The following is a 16,970-nucleotide window of genomic DNA, read 5'->3' on the forward strand; positions in this document are numbered from 1 at the left end:
CACTCCCTTCCTCAATGCTATATCTACCTTTTGAGAGGAATCTCTCTCTCTCTCTCTCTTGTTCTCAATTGCTGACTCTCTCTCTCTGAGACAGGGTCTCACTATGTAGCTCTGGATATCTTGGGACTCTCTATATAGGCCAGGTTGGCTTTGAACTCACATAGATCCACCTGCCTCTGCTTCCCAAGTGCTGGGATTAAAGGCGTGAGACACTCCTTGACCCTTGGCTGCCTTTGGGATCGTTGATGTTGAACGATGTTAACAAGTTGGCCAAATTTGTGATCACCGGTGCTAGAAGCACTGTTCTGAATAAGGCTGCTAAACCCTTAGTAGTGTGAACATCCAATTCCTGAGGAGTACTGTTCAGATTCCAAGCTCTGCCTTTCGTTTCTTTGTTAGCATTCCTTCTCTGATCTTCTGTAGTAATACCTCCTCCAACTTTGTGTTTAGAAAGGCATCATAAATGTTTTACATAAAAGTCCTAGGACTTTTTTTTTTCTTTTGAGGTATTAAAAAAGTCCAAAGCCATTTTGTTCTAATTTTAGAAATAAAACTCTGTCTCAGTGTGCATTCAATTACCTGAATTTAATGTCCAGCAAACACTTACACTTAGCAAATCTTTTTTTCTGGGTTCTTGTGTGAACTTACTGATGTGCTTAACAAAGTAATCCATTGCTTAGCTGATGTCTGTGTCCCCTACGTGCGTGGGGAGAACAGGGATCTTTCTATCAGAGTTCTGTTTAATATGTTGAGCCTGAGGCTAAGTCCACAGAGAGCACAGACAGTGTTTAGTAACCACCAGCTGAAGAACAGCACCAGCAGTAATGGATACTTTCTGATTTAGGAAAAAGTAAACGGAAGAAAACAAGTGCGAGGAATAAACCATGTAATATCCAAAATACACTTGCTAAGTGTAAATATGTCTGTAGCGAGATCCAGTGTTTGTACAGTGGCGTAGGGGCATACAACTGGAAAAGATGCAGTGGGAAGCTGAAATGAACACAAGGCACCCTTCACCATCTAGGGAAAAGCTACTTTTGTTCCTTGGCCCTAAAACATTTTTGAACCATTAACGTCTCTTGGTGTTTGCTTAAAAGGTACCGGAAGTTTGAGTGGAAGCTAATATTTACTTAGTCCTCAGTAACTTGAAACATTAGAACCATCAAGAAGGCGGTGGGTTGTTCTTTCCTAACACCTAATCCAGTTAGTGGAATAATGCTCGCCTCCTCACGACGGTGCATCTGAACAGCAAGTCTGTTCTCTTCTCCTGGTGGCCGTCGTCATGCTCTCGAAGTTTGAATCAGCATCCGGTTGTTTAGTCTTTTGCGCCTTGTGTGGCAAGACATGGCTTCTTGGCTTTCTTTCAGGCAGGCTCGTTTTAATACAACTCCTTTCCTCACGTATGTTGACGAGCCTACCTTCACTGAGGTTCTGTGTATACTGAGAGCCCCTCGTGTGGTGACTGCAAGCATTGTCACTGTTCCACTGACCTGCGTGTCTTCTTTCTACTCATTACCATTGGTTCAGATTTTTCTTCTGATGCTGCCATCTTTTGTTTGAGTGTTCTACTTTCAGTTCTTGTTTTTGGGTTATCTGTGCCAAGTGGATTTATCATGAGGGGACATGACAATGACATAACCACATATGCTGCTGTCTCTGTATGAACAGTCATGAGTGTTCAATGGCCAGTCACTGGCAGATTAAAGAAATACTATGGTGGCCAATGATAAAAACTCCCAATTGTTAGTTATGCAGTGATTTATGGGTTGAAGAGCTAGCAGCAAATTTATACTTTATAAATCTATAATTAATATACTGAGTTAACTGAAATGTGAAGTGTTGAGGGACTGGTGTTATTTAACCAGACCATGGAGACTGCAATACATGCATGCTGGCATGAGCAAAACCTGTGCTGCCTAACTCCTAGGCTCTATCTTGAGACATACATTTTTAAGTTAAATTTTTATTTTTTATATTAATTACAGTTTATTCACTTTGTATCCCAGCTGTAGCCCCTCCTCTTTCTCTCCCAATCCCACTTTCCCTCCCTCATCCTCTCCCCTTCCACTCTCCACATCCAGTGATAGGGGAGGTCCTCCTCCCCTTCTATCTGATCCCAGGTATCATCAGGCTTGGGTGCATTGTCATCCTCTGTGGCTTGGTAAGGCTACTCCCCCCTCTGGGGGAAGGTTGGTCAAAGAGCCAGTTCATGTCAGAGACAGTCTCTGTTCCCCTTACTAGGAAGCCCATTTGGATAATGAGCTGCCATGGGCTACATCTGAGCAGGGATTCTAGATTATATCCAGAAACATACATTTTAAAAAACATTATTAAAGTAGGATTAGTTTTTGCTTGTGATTGTTTTTTCATTTAACTTCATGTGTTTTACATGTCATAAACTGGAAATCTTTACGTTTTATTTTCAATGGTATTTTAATAGCAATGCCATACTAGGATCCTTTACTTTTACTTTATTCGCTTCTCGTCTTGTGGGTGGGTGTGTTCGTTTCTTCACACGTGTGCACCTGTATGTGAGGGTGTGCTCACTCATCGGTATATGTGTGTGGAGATGAAAGGCTGACATCAAGTTGCCATCCTCAATTGCTTTCCATCTTATTTTTTTGAGACACAGTGTCTCAGAAAACCCTGAATTTTCTGGTTTGGGTAGACTGGCTATCCAGCAAACCCCCTCCCCCAAGATTTGCCCATTTTCGCATGCTGGAGCTAAAGTCACAAATATGCACTACCACTTTCAGCTTTTTATTTGGGTGTTGGAGATCCAAACTCTGTTCCTCATACTTACGAAACAAAAACACGATCCATCAAATCATCTCTATCCTCACTTTCTTTTTGCTTTTAATTTTTAAAGTTAATTTATTTATTCACTTTGACATCCCAACCATAGGTCCTCTGTTCTCTCCTTCCATCCTCCCTCCCACTTCCTCCTACCCCCTCTCCCTGACTTCTTAGATAGGGGGAGCCTCCAGCCTACCAACTTAGACCAGCACATCCCGTTGCATCAGGACTTAGCACATCTTCATCTCCTATGGCCTGGCAAGGCAGCCCTGTCTGGGGGAAGTTCTTGAAAAGCAGGCAACAGAGTCCATGTCAGAGATAGCTCCCACTCCCCATTCTAGGGGACGCATATGTTGGCCAAGCTATCCCTTGTCTATGTATGTGTAGGGGTCCAAGGTTGAGCCCATGCATGGTCCTTGGTTGATGCTCTGTAATCACCCCTGGGCCCAGATTAGTAGGCTTTGTTGGTCTTTTTGTGGAGCTCCTATTCCCTTTGGGTCTTTTATTCTTCCTCAATTCTTCCTCAAGACTCCCTGAGCACAGTCCAATGTTTAGTTGAGAGTCTCAGCATCTGTTTCAATCTGCTGTTGGATGGACCCTATCAGAGGACAGCTATGCTAGTCTCCTATCTGTAAGTTAATAGTGTCTGGGGTTCAGTCTCTCCCATGGGGTGGGTGTCAGGTTGGACCAGGCATTGGTTGGACATTTCCTTCAATCTCTGCTCTCTCTTTATCCCTGCATATCTTGTAGGCAGGGTAAATTTTGGGTCAAAGTTTTTGTGGGTGGGATTGGTGTACTCCTCCCTCCACTAGGAGTCCAGTCTAGATAGAGGGTGGCTTCTTCAGTCTCTATAACCCCATATACTAAGAGGCTCACCTCAAATCACCTCCACATCCTCTCAGGAGCCTTTTGTAAGTCTCCAGATTGTCTCAGAGATGCCCTGGAACACGGTTTCTCTTCTCTTTGCAAGCCCTCTCTCCTCAAGCCCTCTCTCCTCCTGCCCTCTCTCCCCAGCCTGATCTATACCCTCATTTCTCTCCACACTCTTTCCCTCTCTTCAACCGCTTCTGCTATCTGTTCTGTTTCTACTTCTGAGTGATATTTAAGCATCCTCCCTTGGGTCCTCCTTGTTACTTATCTTCTTTGGATCTATGAATTGTAGTATGGTTATCCTGTACTATACGGCTTATATGTACTTATAAGTGAATACATACCATGTGTGTCTTTCTGCTTCTGAGATACCTCACTCAGAATAATCTTTTCTAGTTCCGTCCATTTGCCTGTAGATTTCATGATTTCTCTTTTTTTAAAAAAATATCTGAGTAGTATTCCATTGTGTAAATGTACCTCCATTTCCTTTTTCCATTTTTCAGTTGAGGGACGTCTAGGTAGTTCCCAGTTTCTGGCTGTTACGAATAAAGCAGCAGTGAACACAGTTGAGCAAATGCCCTGGTTGTATGGTGGAGCATCTTTCAGATATATGCCCAGGAGTGGTATAGCTGGGTCTTGAGGTAGAACTATTTCCAATTTTCTGAGAAAGCATCAGATTGATTTCCAAAGTGGTTATACAATTTTGCACTCCCACCAGCAATAGAGGAGCATTTCCCTTTTTCTACATCTTTGCCAACATGTGTTGTCACTTGAGTTTTATTCCTGGCCATTTTCATAAGTGTAAGATGGAATCTCAGAGTCATTTTGATTTGTATTTCTCTGATGATTAATGACATTGAGAATTTCTTTAAGTGCTACTCAGCCATTTGATATTCCTCTGTTGAGAATTCTCTGTTTAGCTCTGCACCCCATTTTTTAATTGGATTACTTGATTTGTTGCTGTTTAACTTCTTGAGATATTCTGAATATTAGCCTTCTGTCAGATGTAGGGTTGGTGAAGATCATCTAATCTGTAGGCTGCCATTCTGTTCTGTTGACAGCGTCCTTTGCCTTACAGAAGCTTTTCAGTTTCATGAGGTCCCATTTATTAGCTGTTGATCTTAGAGCCTGTGCTGTTGGTGTTCTGTTCAGGAAGTTGTTTCCTGTGCCAATGAGTTCAAGGCTGATTCCATAGTTTTTAAAGACAGGCTTTCTCTATGTAGCCATGGTTGTGCTGGACTCACTTTGGAGATCAGGCTGGCCTCTAACTCCTCTGCCTTCCTGAGTACAAAGGAATTGAAATGTAGATCTTAAGCATGCTAGACAAGAACTCTACATCTGAGTCACATCTCCAATGCCTTTTATGTCATACTTTATGTGTACATGGTATTTTGTTGTATATTTGTGCCATGCTTCTTTTAGATAATCCTCTTTTTTGATGTTTAAGATTTAACTTTTTCCTAATTATAAATAATACAATCAATTTTATTCTAATATCTTTGAAACAAGTTATGTTTTTAAATGAATGTAATTTTAGTAGGTGAACTTCTGTCTTATAAAATATGCTTTTAAGATGTTTGCAGATATTTCTAAATTTCCCTGTAGAGAGTGTTCTGTTCATGATTCTACCAGCAACCAACATCTGGAGATATCATTGTATGATTTCTAAATACTGTCCAATGTCATTATTTTATCGTTTTTATTTTGTTAGATACAGCATGAATTTATTTAATAATTAGCTTTTATTACTGTGTTGACTACTTGTGAATTTATTTGTAGTGATTAAATTTTGTTTGAAGCTATCATATTCTATAGATATTTCTATAGATTTTTAATAGATAATTCTATAGCTCTATATTTCTATAGATTTAGATGGTAGGGACTTGCAAATGTTCCTAGGCTGTTTGATATGTATATTTATGCATATATTCATCTGTGCATAATATATATGAATCTTGCTTTCACATGGATTTGCCATTCTTGGTGTTACTCACTGGAAGTATGCATGAGCTTTAGTTTTATAATTGTGACTTCCAAGTGCTTCTTGTTTCTTTTTTTCTTTTCTCTTTTCTTTTCTTTTCTTTTCTCTTTTCCTTTCCTTTCCTTTCCTTTCCTTTCCTTTCCTTTCCTTTCCTTTCCTTTCCTTTCCTTTCCTTTCCTTTCCTTTCCTTTCCTTTCCTTTCCTTTTCTTTCCTTTCTTCTCTTTAAAGAGTATACCTCACAATCTGGATGAAATTCTAGTTAATTTTTCATCAATTATTTTAGGAGACAGGGTCAAGAGGAGCTAGTAGGGCATTCAATTATGTGCTTAAGTGTGTTGGAAAAATGTTCTTTTCCCCCTCCCTCAAGTGTACAATATTTTACTTGGGCTTGTTTTTCAAGTGCACTGAAGTGTGACTAAACATTTTTGGATACTGCCATTATGCGAAGAAGAGATCCCATCTTGTTAAATATTTCTTCTCAGCTTTACAGTTACCCAGTCACAGGCGAAGAGGGACTGGCGAGGGCAGAGGGAGGGCAGGAGGTTGGCCTGAGGAACCTCAGATTGGGGTGCTCTATTGTCACTCCCACTGCTACTTGAAGAAATGATTGGTTCAAACTGATTTCTGTCTCATAGTCTTGGATAGGTCATGAGCGAGGAGGAGGGGAAGTCATGAGGTTGGACATCAGCTCATCTGAGGGCTCAAGGTTCTTCCTCACAAACCATACAAAACTAGACTGCTGTCCTTTTGAAAGGGGTGGAGGACTGAGATATAGTTTGACTCAAAGCAATAGAGGGAGGCTCTGATTTCTCTTTGGCTTTGTGTTGAAGATAAACGATGTCCACTGAAAATGTGGAAGGGAAGCCCAATGATCTTGGGGAGCGAGGAAGAGCCCGAAGCTATACTTTCCTCAGGGTTTTCCAGCCAGTGTTTAACCACAGTATTTTCACTTCTGCAGTCTCTCCTGCCGCAGAACGCATCCGATTCATCTTGGGAGAGGAAGATGACAGCCCAGCGCCTCCTCAGCTCTTCACTGAACTCGACGAGCTGCTGGCTGTGGATGGACAGGAGATGGAATGGAAGGAGACAGCGAGGTGAGGCATGGCTGATTCAGTGCAGTGCTGGCCTGGGGAAGGAAGGGTACGGCAAATGGATGAGCCTTGAGTGCTGCCTTCTCTAGCCTCAGCATCAGGTGGCTGATGGGGTGATGCTGGGTTAAAGAAATGGGTAATTATATCCTTTTCTTGTACATTGATACGGGTGCAGGGTACCTCTTTTTCACTGCTGGGGAGTATTTTGTTAATCAGGGATATAGGAATCTGGCTTTTGTTTGGGAAGAAGTCAATGTCAACTTACTTGCTATTTAATGGTAAAGCTGAAGGGTGATAATAAACTCTAGCCACCAAAGCCCAAGAAACATTGCTACACACATCTATGTGAGAAGCACATCTTGTCGATCTTCTGTGACATTGTCTTTTCCCAGATAGAAGGAGTACTGGGGAGAAACTGTGGCTCTAAGAAAAAGATGGTATAATGTCAAGTAAAAACTCCATTCTCTTTTAAATCTCCAGATGAAAGCAAGTAGAAGGTTTATCTGAATTTGGACATCAGACACCTATTTCATTTATACTCTGTCTCTTGTTAACTACATGACCCTGTTTCTTAATAGAATGAATAATAGCATTTACTACATATGATATGTTTGTAGGAATGCAAAATATACACCGTATAGATATTACACAACATGTTATAATCATATAACATGAGTATTTATGTGGATTTGTAAATTGGTCAATGCTTTGCAAGTTTCTGAGGCTGTAGCAGTCACACCAGAGGTTTTCTTTCATAGAGATTCAGTTATGTATATTCCAGACCAAATCTTCCACAAGTTGTGGTAACCCTGTGCAGGATGCCCCTTAAGTCTATAAAGTGTCCTCCAAAAGGAGGACCCTGGAGCAAAGGTTCTTTCTTACTAACCATTTCCGTGGGTTCCTTTCTTTACAGAGTGAGGCTCACGCTCTTACAGGTTGAGCAATCCCAGTCTAGCGTAGGCTCTGCTGCTTGCTTGTTGGCTCAGCACACTTTGTGGGCTTCCTGAGCCTCGGTCTTCTAGTCTGCGAAGAGAGGGTCTGACCAGATTCCCTCTTTGGTGGCACCACGCATATTTTGTTGCCCTAACATTGTTTTCCCGTGTGTATGTTGGTGTAGTCAGCAGGGTCTCTAGTGGCTCCTTTGATTCTTCTTTGTGTGTTGAAGTATTTGTCAATGGCTACCATTGACTAGAACACAGGGACGGCTTTGTCCTTTTGTTCCTTGTCAGGTGTTGACTGCCCCTTACCTTACATGACCTCTGGTCTCAACAAGGTGCAAAAGTGACAGTTCACTGTATAGCCAGCTCAATGTTGAATGAAATGGTTATGACAATTCCGTTGTTGATTCGTTTTGGTCCAGAGAGGATGCCAGGTGTCACTCTGTAGGCCCAGTTGGCCTTGAATTCATGGTGATTCTCCTGCCTCAGTCTCTTCAGTACTGCGATAACAGGATTGAGTTATGGTGCTTGGTCATATAGGATTCTAAATACCAAGATGACCTTACATTCTTTACCATCCTTAAGGTATATTTTAGGCAAATAATGTGCCATTTTGGTGATGCAATCCTGGAGGGACTATGCTTCTAAAAGAGAAGCTTCTAAACTTGTTGGGAAGCTGTGTAGGTAGAAAAGTTGGGATAACTTCTATTTGGGGATCACTAAAATTATTATTAACTGTATTTCTGATATAATTGCTTTCCTTATTACGTTAATTTACTTAAAGTCAGAGACAGAGTACCACCCTCTCCTTCTGTTTATTATAATATACTCACAGTCTTGAAGTGCCAGTTTATAAAAGGTGTTCTTAAGTATGTGTTGAATATGTTACCAGTGGAGAGCTTATTGCTTTAAAAAATAACCATTCTTTTGATATTTCTTTAGTTAACATACAAATTAATAGTGTTCATTATGACATTTTCATACTTGTATAAATTGTACTTTGATACAAAATAGTTGTTTTGAACATTATAGCTATTATCCCTTTCAACTGGCTCTGGCAGACTCAGGGTACCCAGCACATCTATGCTAAATCGCAGAAGAGGCCCTTTTTCCAAATTTCAGGCTATTTCATCAATATGCTGATAGCTCTGCCCTAATATCTCTAGGCTTCCTTCCTTATTTAATTGGCACCGAGTAATTGCAGGGCTATTAACAGTCATATAATTCATATATCTAGACCTGTTCCTCCAACAGATTTCTCCATCTCAATACGTAATTTCATTTCTTGGGTAGTTCATCCAGAGCACCGGAGTCTTCCCGGTCTCCTACCATACTTAGACCTGTCATCCAATCAATTGTTTTCACTCTCTGAAAGACTCAGATATTTCAGCATATCACCACATTTTCCGTTCAATATGGCATCAGGCCTGGTTCAGGATCCCACTGTCTCTTACCTAGATTACTGAGAAAACCTCCAATTAATCGGTCCTTATATATACCTTTATTTTGTGTATAAACTATTTACCCTGAATAGCCTTGTGTCTCTTTTCTCGTAGTTTAGCCTGGTAGAGCTCCAGTGGCCAGTTGCACCACTCTTTAAAGGGCTCTGTACTTGCCAACCCCTGGTTCCCCGTGCACCCCTCAGTTACCTACATGACTTGCCTCGAGTACCTCCTTCAGGTTGTTATTCATACATTTCCAGACTTTTTAATGGAAACACCCACCTATGCATCTCATCCCAGACCCTCTGTTATGTTTTTGACCTTTGTACTCATCACCATCTCGCATATTACCTACCTTGTTATTATGACTTTCACTAAATCTGTGAGGGCAGGGGTTTTCACATATCTTGTTCAATGCCCTGTTGCCTGTGCCCACAACTACCTGCTGCACATCCATACTCGAGGAACAGGGGATGACAGAGTGAATGTGCAGAGAAGGCAAATCTCGGTTCTCCGTGTGCGGCGCCACCTTGTTCCTGTGGGAAGGTTTGGCGGTGACCATGCTTCTGGGAATATTTAGATTTCCAGTCATCTGTACTCCTCGTGACTGCTCCAGCATGTTTTTGTAGTGATGTTTGACTTCCACTTGCAATGTGCTTTTTCCAGCCACACTACAGTTTCCAGCCCCCTGTGAAAAGGCCTCAGACTTCCCTTCCCAGATGAATAAAACTCAAGAGCATAGAAGAGAGTTACTTCATATGAGATGACAATCGTGTGAATTAATTTCTTTTTCAGTTTAAAGACCATATTTGACCTTTCTTTTTTTTTTTTTCCTCTGAAAATTCCAGTTGATAGACATTTGTTTGGGCTGTGTGTTAGGGAGCTGTGAATCCAGGGTCTCACAGATGCTAACTAAAGGCCTTACCACTGAGTTAAATTCACTCCACCGTGCACCCGTGGCTAGTTGACACTTTTATTCCAAAGAGAGCTAACTCTCCAGACTTTTCAAACTAGATGTAGTTTCTAGTGTGGGCCTACATAGGTTTTGTGCTTTTCAGTTAGCTAGTGATATTACTTAACTAAGAATCCTCTACAGTGAGCTTTGACATTACTGTGGTTTGAGACTCACTTTGGGAGTTTTAGGTTGGTTCTATTCCTCATACAATGAAACTGTTTTTTTGGTAATAGAAGAGATGGTCACTTCTGAGAAAGCAGTCATGAAATTTTACCAGCAAGAGAAACTTGTACGTCAGTGGGATTTAAAGTGGCCGTCAGCTCTGTTGTCCTCCTTTTCACATTTTTCTTGTTTTGTCTTTGCTATAAGGTAAGGTTAGAACTTTGGAATTTCCAGTGGCTTTTCCAAAATAGTGCACCAACTGAAGGTTGTGCAAAGGGTAGACTTCTTATGCTTGTTGAGTGTGTCTGACTGATGAAAAGACAGTGTTAGTCTTTCTAAAGGGTACTTTCAGAATCTGTAGTCATTAGAAAAAAAGAACATTGAGTAAGACCTCAGTAATGAAAATGGAATCACTTGAAATGGGTGAAGAAGCCTGTAGTCTTCATTAGAGACCCATTAAGTAAACTGAGATTGGTGGCCCATGACTATAATCCTAGCACTTGAGTGGTCGAGTCAGGAGAATCAGAAGTTCATGGCCACATGGTGAGTTTGAGGCCAGCCTGGAATTTGTAAGATCCTGTCACAAAACAAAATAAAACAAATAAACCAAAATCAAAACCAAACCAAAACAGGTCCTATTAGAATCAGTTCACAGGCACTGAAAGCAGACAGATTAAGGGTGACTCTCAGCCTTGCTTTGATGGTGGACCAAAGTCACGAGGAAGGGATGGACTTTTTTTCTCTTCTTCCTCCACTTCTTCATTTGAGTTAGCATTAGCTCTTCCAAAGCAACCTCCTCATTTTCAGTTTGCTCTTAGTGAGTTTGCAATGGCCAGGGCTGAACACCATCACTATTGCATGAATATATGTTAAAGATCACCCACTCAGCGTAGTCTAACCTACACTGCCAAACCCGGTAAAAAAACAAGGCCGTTAGAAGTTTTCAAGAACATTAGCCAACAGAGGGAAAGGGCACTGGCATGTCAGATCCAGGAACACAACGCAAAGTAATGTTTATTTGTTTCTGTTGGGCATAGTGACCCAGCTGACCTCTGGGAAACCTCTTTTAAGGTCATGGACCCAGAACAGCGGCTTACACTTTACACTATGACTTTGCCATCTCCATAGTCTACAGTTCTTTGACTTTCTCTAGGAGATTGCTCTGGGAAATTCCTTGTTGGACCAAGTTTATTTTATTTTATTTTCTGTAAAAAGATTATTCAAGGAATCCAATCACCTGGATAATTAGGTGTCGTTATATCTAGGTAATTATGTGCAGTACCTACCACAGTTGATCTAGATATTTATGAATTTTCCTTAAAATATCATTTATCCCAGGTACATACTAGCATTGACTTCTTTTATGTGTAACGAAGCATTTTTTTAATTAGCAAGAAATTCATTATTATTACATCAGTAGTTTTACACAGTTGGATTATGGTCTAGTGCAAAGGTCGTGAGGATTTTCCACTATGAAACTGGCAGGTTTTAAAGATAGAGGTCTTGTCTTTACTTAATTATGTTTAATCATATGATTGGAAAGTTGCAAAATGCAGTGATTCCCCGTGGGTCTTCTGTTTCTTCAGCGATCCAAGGAAATGTTCTTCGGTTGGCAGCCACTCAAAGTATATTAAACTGCAGAGTACTTTATCATTACTCTTCTAAGACCTTGGAACAAATAAGATTCACCTAACAAACTGCTCCTCCAAGGGTACAACAGTTTTGTAATCACAAGCATTTAAAAAGTCGACTTCTAAGATTAGTTTTCCTGTAGCATTTCACGTACTGAAACAAGAGAGAAAAAGCCAGAAACGCATTGCAACCGTGTAGCTATTCATAGTTACTGTGAAGGGTACTCAGTGGTTTTCAGTACACGCCACAGTGAAAGTGTCTGTTTTGTTTTGTTTTGTTTTTTTAGACCATAATTACATGGGTCTAAAGCACCTTTGCAGAATGTCTGGCACTTGGATAGTCTGAACTTTGGTCTCTCTGCCTTAGCCTTCCTTTTAATGGATGTTGATTTGAGCTGAGGAGCACAGGCTCTTTGTTTTTTAAGTTTGTCCTTGATGTGTGAGGAGCGTAGACAGAAGCATGTACCAGTTTTGGGATGAAAACTCTCTACAAACCGTTGAAAGGGACAAATTGGTATTACCATCCTCTGAACAATTAGTGCAGTGGATTCATTTGGCAGGCATTATGCCAGAGTTCCCGTATTCTGTTAGCTACGCCTTATGCCATGATCACAACATTCAATATTTATGGAAGTTGAAGTGAAATAGATGCTAAAATTAGCCCCGAGATAGCATACATCCCTTAGGGCTGGAACTGTAAACAGTGGGCTGGCTGAGAGACTTCACCTCCTTTCCTGTGGTGATCTTTATCTGCAGGGTTGGTGGGATCTGTCAGGGGAGACACTGCTCTTCTGAAGATCCAGCCCAGTTGGAATTTCTGATTTCTTACTGCTCTTGAAGAGCTTGCCCTGATTCCTGCTTTCAGTCAGCCAGTTACTTGCTGTGTAAGCCGCAGAGAAGACTAAAGGACAGGCCAGAAAGAGATTCAGTGAATGATGCTCTTTTTTTTTTTAAGTTTATTAAACTTATGTTGCTTAGGTAATTGAGGATTGTTTCAGCTTTTTTGGGCTGCAGTGACAGAATACCTCAAACTAAATATCTTACAACAGTAGAAACGTACTTTTCATTGTATGTGAAGTCCAAGATTAAGGGCTTGGCAGAGTTGGTGTGTGGTAGGGCCAATATGCTCTTGATGGCACAACGTTGGGCACTAGAATTTCAACATATAAAGCTGGGTGTGGGTGCTCTACCTGTAATCCCAGAACATGGGAGACTACAGCAGGAAGATTGCTATGAGTTTAAGTCTAACCTGGGCTACAGAGTAAGACTATCTGAAAAACCTAGCCCAGCAACAGCAACTACCCCAACCCCAAAACCCCAAGATTTCAACACATAATTTGAAAATATTTATTAACTCATATTTTATTGTATGCATGTGTATGACAGTAGTGCTTAGTTATCTTTCAAGATACAAAGTTAGTGATACAGATGGATAGCAGCTGATAGATGGGAGCTCATTTAAGAAAGAAGGGGAAAATGAATGAAGCCTGTTTGAAACATTTATAAATTGCAATTTCTAGTTGACCCTTGTCATTTATCTTGGGTTTAAATTCTGTGATCAAAGATTCTAAGCTAGTGAGAATATTTTTAGAAGTTCTAAACAGCTACCCACTGTATTTTTCATAGATGGCATATTTCTAAGTAGCCCTGATCTGATAGTAGAAGAGTACTATAGACTCTTCTATCTTGTGGAGTCTGATCTTGAGCTATAACTTAAGACAGATGTAGTAAAATGGCTCAGGTAACAATTACCACAGCATGTTTAAAGATTCTGAGAGCAATCAGGAAAAGGTGCTACCCAAAGTTAACAGCATCATAATAATCGTATGGTTATTTTGAAGTAACCCAGTTTCCTTGATTGTTTATTATTATTTTGTTCATAGCCATAAGGTGCAGGATATAAAATTATCATTTACTTACAGCTCCTTCTATTTCCTGGAAATAATTCCAACCAAAAAGGAAGAAAATGCCAATTCAGATATATAAATGTGGGAGGGGTATAATTATAATAGAAGTTTCTCACTCTGTTTTGAAATATGTTTCAACCGCTTCTAAGTAAGTAAGCCAGGTCCAGCTTAGAAAATGTAAAATCTGTTTGGTGATATTGCTGGCTTCGCTCTTTTATTTATTTATTTACTGAGAGTTTTCTACTGGAGTAGAGTATTTACATCATTTCTTCTTCTCCCTCCCTCGATTGCAGCTCTTCCTGTATCTACCCCTACTCCCTCTCTACTTCATGATCCTATTATCCTGCTGAGTCTGTTTACATTTGCTTATCCATACCCATGCTTAGAGCTGCCACTTCTAAACTCTAGCGATAAAAAGGTAAACATTTAGAAGTCGAGGCCACTTGCTTTTTTTTTTTTTTTTTTTTTTTTTGTGGGTAGTATACACAGGGTAAAGGGACTCTAAGGGACTCTAGTGATTGAGAGGTTGGCGACAGACATTACCATTGACATTATGCGCTTCCTGGGAGGAGAGTGGAGAGCCATGGGAAGATGCTTCTGAATCAGATGAGTGCTGGGTGTGATAAAATTCCTAGACTTTCCTCGACACTGCGGCTGATCTCTTGCTCGGTTTCACTCGTGGTCCTCTTATCTGCTTCTTCCCCTCCCTGGAGGTTGATAAGTGTCCTATGAACAGTAGCTTATGCAGTACTTTCTCTGATTCCTGCCCTTTGTTCTCATCTGCAGTGAGTTAGGTGTTTTACTTGTTCTAGGGAAATGTTTTTCAATCATTAAACCCTTGGGTGAATCATGTAGGGAAACAAAATTTAACCTCGTCATTACCATTCCAGCATCATTCAGAGGTTGGATGGAAAAGGGCAAGGAATGCAATTTCCCTTAGCTGATTCAGGAAGTCTGTGTGATATAAAACAGGAGTTATGAAGGCCTCAAAATGTATTTTTTTTCCCTCAGACTTTGAAAACTGTCTTTGCTTTCTCTGTTTTCAAAATGTCTACATGTCTTGGAAAGCAGAAGCGATGGATGAGAGTTGTCTGACCCAATGCAAAGATTACTAGATGTATTGTCATCACAGTGCATCTGTGGTCCACTGAGCTTGGTCTTTTGCTCTTTTTAAACTTATGTGGAGCCTGGTTTGAAGAGTAAGATTTCTATTAGCATCTCAGTGAGAGGCACACATACCAGCTGAGACATAGACATCAAATGGAGACATGGCAAAACATGGACCTCATTAAGCGTCAGAAACTGGTCATTTTCCATTTGAGATAAATATTGGTTCATTGTTGCCACTTAATCTTAAACAAGCCTACTCTGTAAGGTCATAACAGAATACTGGCAACGGTGGCTGGTTGCATCATTACAGGGTCTACCTACATGGAGAATTTTGAGATGTAGGTTTTTCTCATCTAAAAATCACTTAAATAATCATTAAATAATTAAATCATTAATCATTAAATAATCACTTTTAATGATTTCATGGTTACACGGGGGAGGTCCTTTTTTTTTTTCTTTTTTTAAGAGATGGAGTGATCAGATGACAGAGTTGATGTTACAATAAGCTATTAAGACTGAGTGAGAGGAGACATTCTGGAAGACCTGGTCCGGGATGTGGGTGGGTGGGGGTTGGTCCTGCCTTCAGGGAGAGGTGCCATTCTTTTAATTGTGTCTCACTCACCTCGTCTGCCTAGGTGGATTAAGTTCGAAGAAAAAGTGGAGCAGGGTGGGGAGCGATGGAGCAAACCCCATGTGGCCACCTTGTCGCTGCACAGCTTGTTCGAGCTGAGGACGTGTATGGAGAAAGGCTCCATCATGCTTGACCGGGAGGCATCTTCTCTGCCACAGCTGGTGGGTGAGTATGCCCCTTCCGGTTCCTCCTGGTGTTTAGGCATGTCCTTCAAGGCAGAAGCCTGCTAGCGTAAGCAGGGCTAAAAGTTTCTTCATAATACTTGTTCTTAGGGTCTTGTGTCATGAAATGAGTGATTTATGAAAAAGTTGACAAATATTGAAAAAAAAAACATTAAGAAATAATATCCAGCCAGTCACAGTGGCACACGCCTGTAATACCAGCACTCAGGGAGGCAGAGGCAGGCAGATCTCTGTGAGTTCTGGGCCAGCCTGCTCTATAAAGCGAGTTCAGGACAGCCAAGGCTACACAGAGAAACCTTGTCTTGAAGAAACCAAAACCGAAACCAAACAAGAAATAATACCCATCTCTGGTAAATGGTCATTGCTATTATTTTGGAATATCTGGAATTTCTTCCAAATTTATTTACTAGTCTTTGATTTTGTGCTTTTCTTTTATCCTCTATTTTCTGTTACAACTAAGATTGTATTTAATCTGCATAAACATATTAATTTCTCTACTTATTAGTGTAAGATTGACATTTTCTGTATATGTGTGTGTGTGGGGGGCTGATATGTGTGCATGTGTGTGCATGCATGTATGTGTATGTTCCTGTGGATGCCAGAAGTAAACCCTGGTTTCATTTCTCAGGGACCATCCCTTGTTTCCTGAGACAGCATCTCTCCTTGACCTGGAGGTCACTGAGTAGAATAGATAGGCTGGCCAGTGAGCCACAGTGATCCCCCTGTCTCTACCTTCCAGGGCTGCTATTATAAGTACATGCCACCATGTCTGACATATTTTTTAAAACATAAGTTCTGGGGATTGGAGTCAGGTCCTCCTGTTTGCATGACAGTTATGTACTGAGCCATTACCCCCACCCCCGATTAATATTCTGAATAAAGATTCCTCTCACCCTTCCAGCTTAATTGGCAAACTGGACACTAAGCTTTTAGACCTCTTTGACTCCAGATGGTTCGCTGAGATTTTCTGCACCTCAGTTTCATTATGTCCAAAACAGAGTTTATATCTTACAGAAGAATGAAAATCCTCTTCTTCCAGGGCTGGTAAATGTCACGTCATTTAGCAGCATAGACAGATGTTGTGGGCCAGTGTGCCAGCAGCAGGCCCTTGCGTTCTAGTTGTCTGAGTCAGGTTACATTGGCGCAGGGATTCTTGCGTATCACCAGAGCCTGTGTAGTTTCTCTGCACGAAATTTCTTCTAGCATTTATTTCTTCCACTGAGTGGATGTTTTGCTATGAAAATAAAGAAAATTCCTGGAAGGAGTTTATATA

At 40.8% G+C, this 16,970-nt stretch overlaps 1 protein-coding gene across 7 annotated transcripts in view; it reads left to right on the top strand.

Moving 5' to 3' along the window:
• Slc4a4 (solute carrier family 4 member 4) overlaps positions 1 to 16,970 on the top strand; it is a 426,516-nt gene that overhangs the window by 210,017 nt on the left and 199,529 nt on the right. For all 7 annotated transcript variants that reach the window (XM_060381236.1, XM_060381237.1, XM_060381238.1 and 4 more), the window contains 2 exons: positions 6,607 to 6,742; positions 15,520 to 15,680. In XM_060381236.1, coding sequence (XP_060237219.1) covers positions 6,607 to 6,742; positions 15,520 to 15,680 — 297 coding nt within the window. The remainder of the gene's footprint in view (positions 1 to 6,606; positions 6,743 to 15,519; positions 15,681 to 16,970) is intronic.

Source organism: Meriones unguiculatus, chromosome 3 (genome assembly GCF_030254825.1).
Source record: "Meriones unguiculatus strain TT.TT164.6M chromosome 3, Bangor_MerUng_6.1, whole genome shotgun sequence".
In the NCBI taxonomy this organism is placed as follows: Eukaryota; Metazoa; Chordata; class Mammalia; order Rodentia; family Muridae; genus Meriones; species Meriones unguiculatus.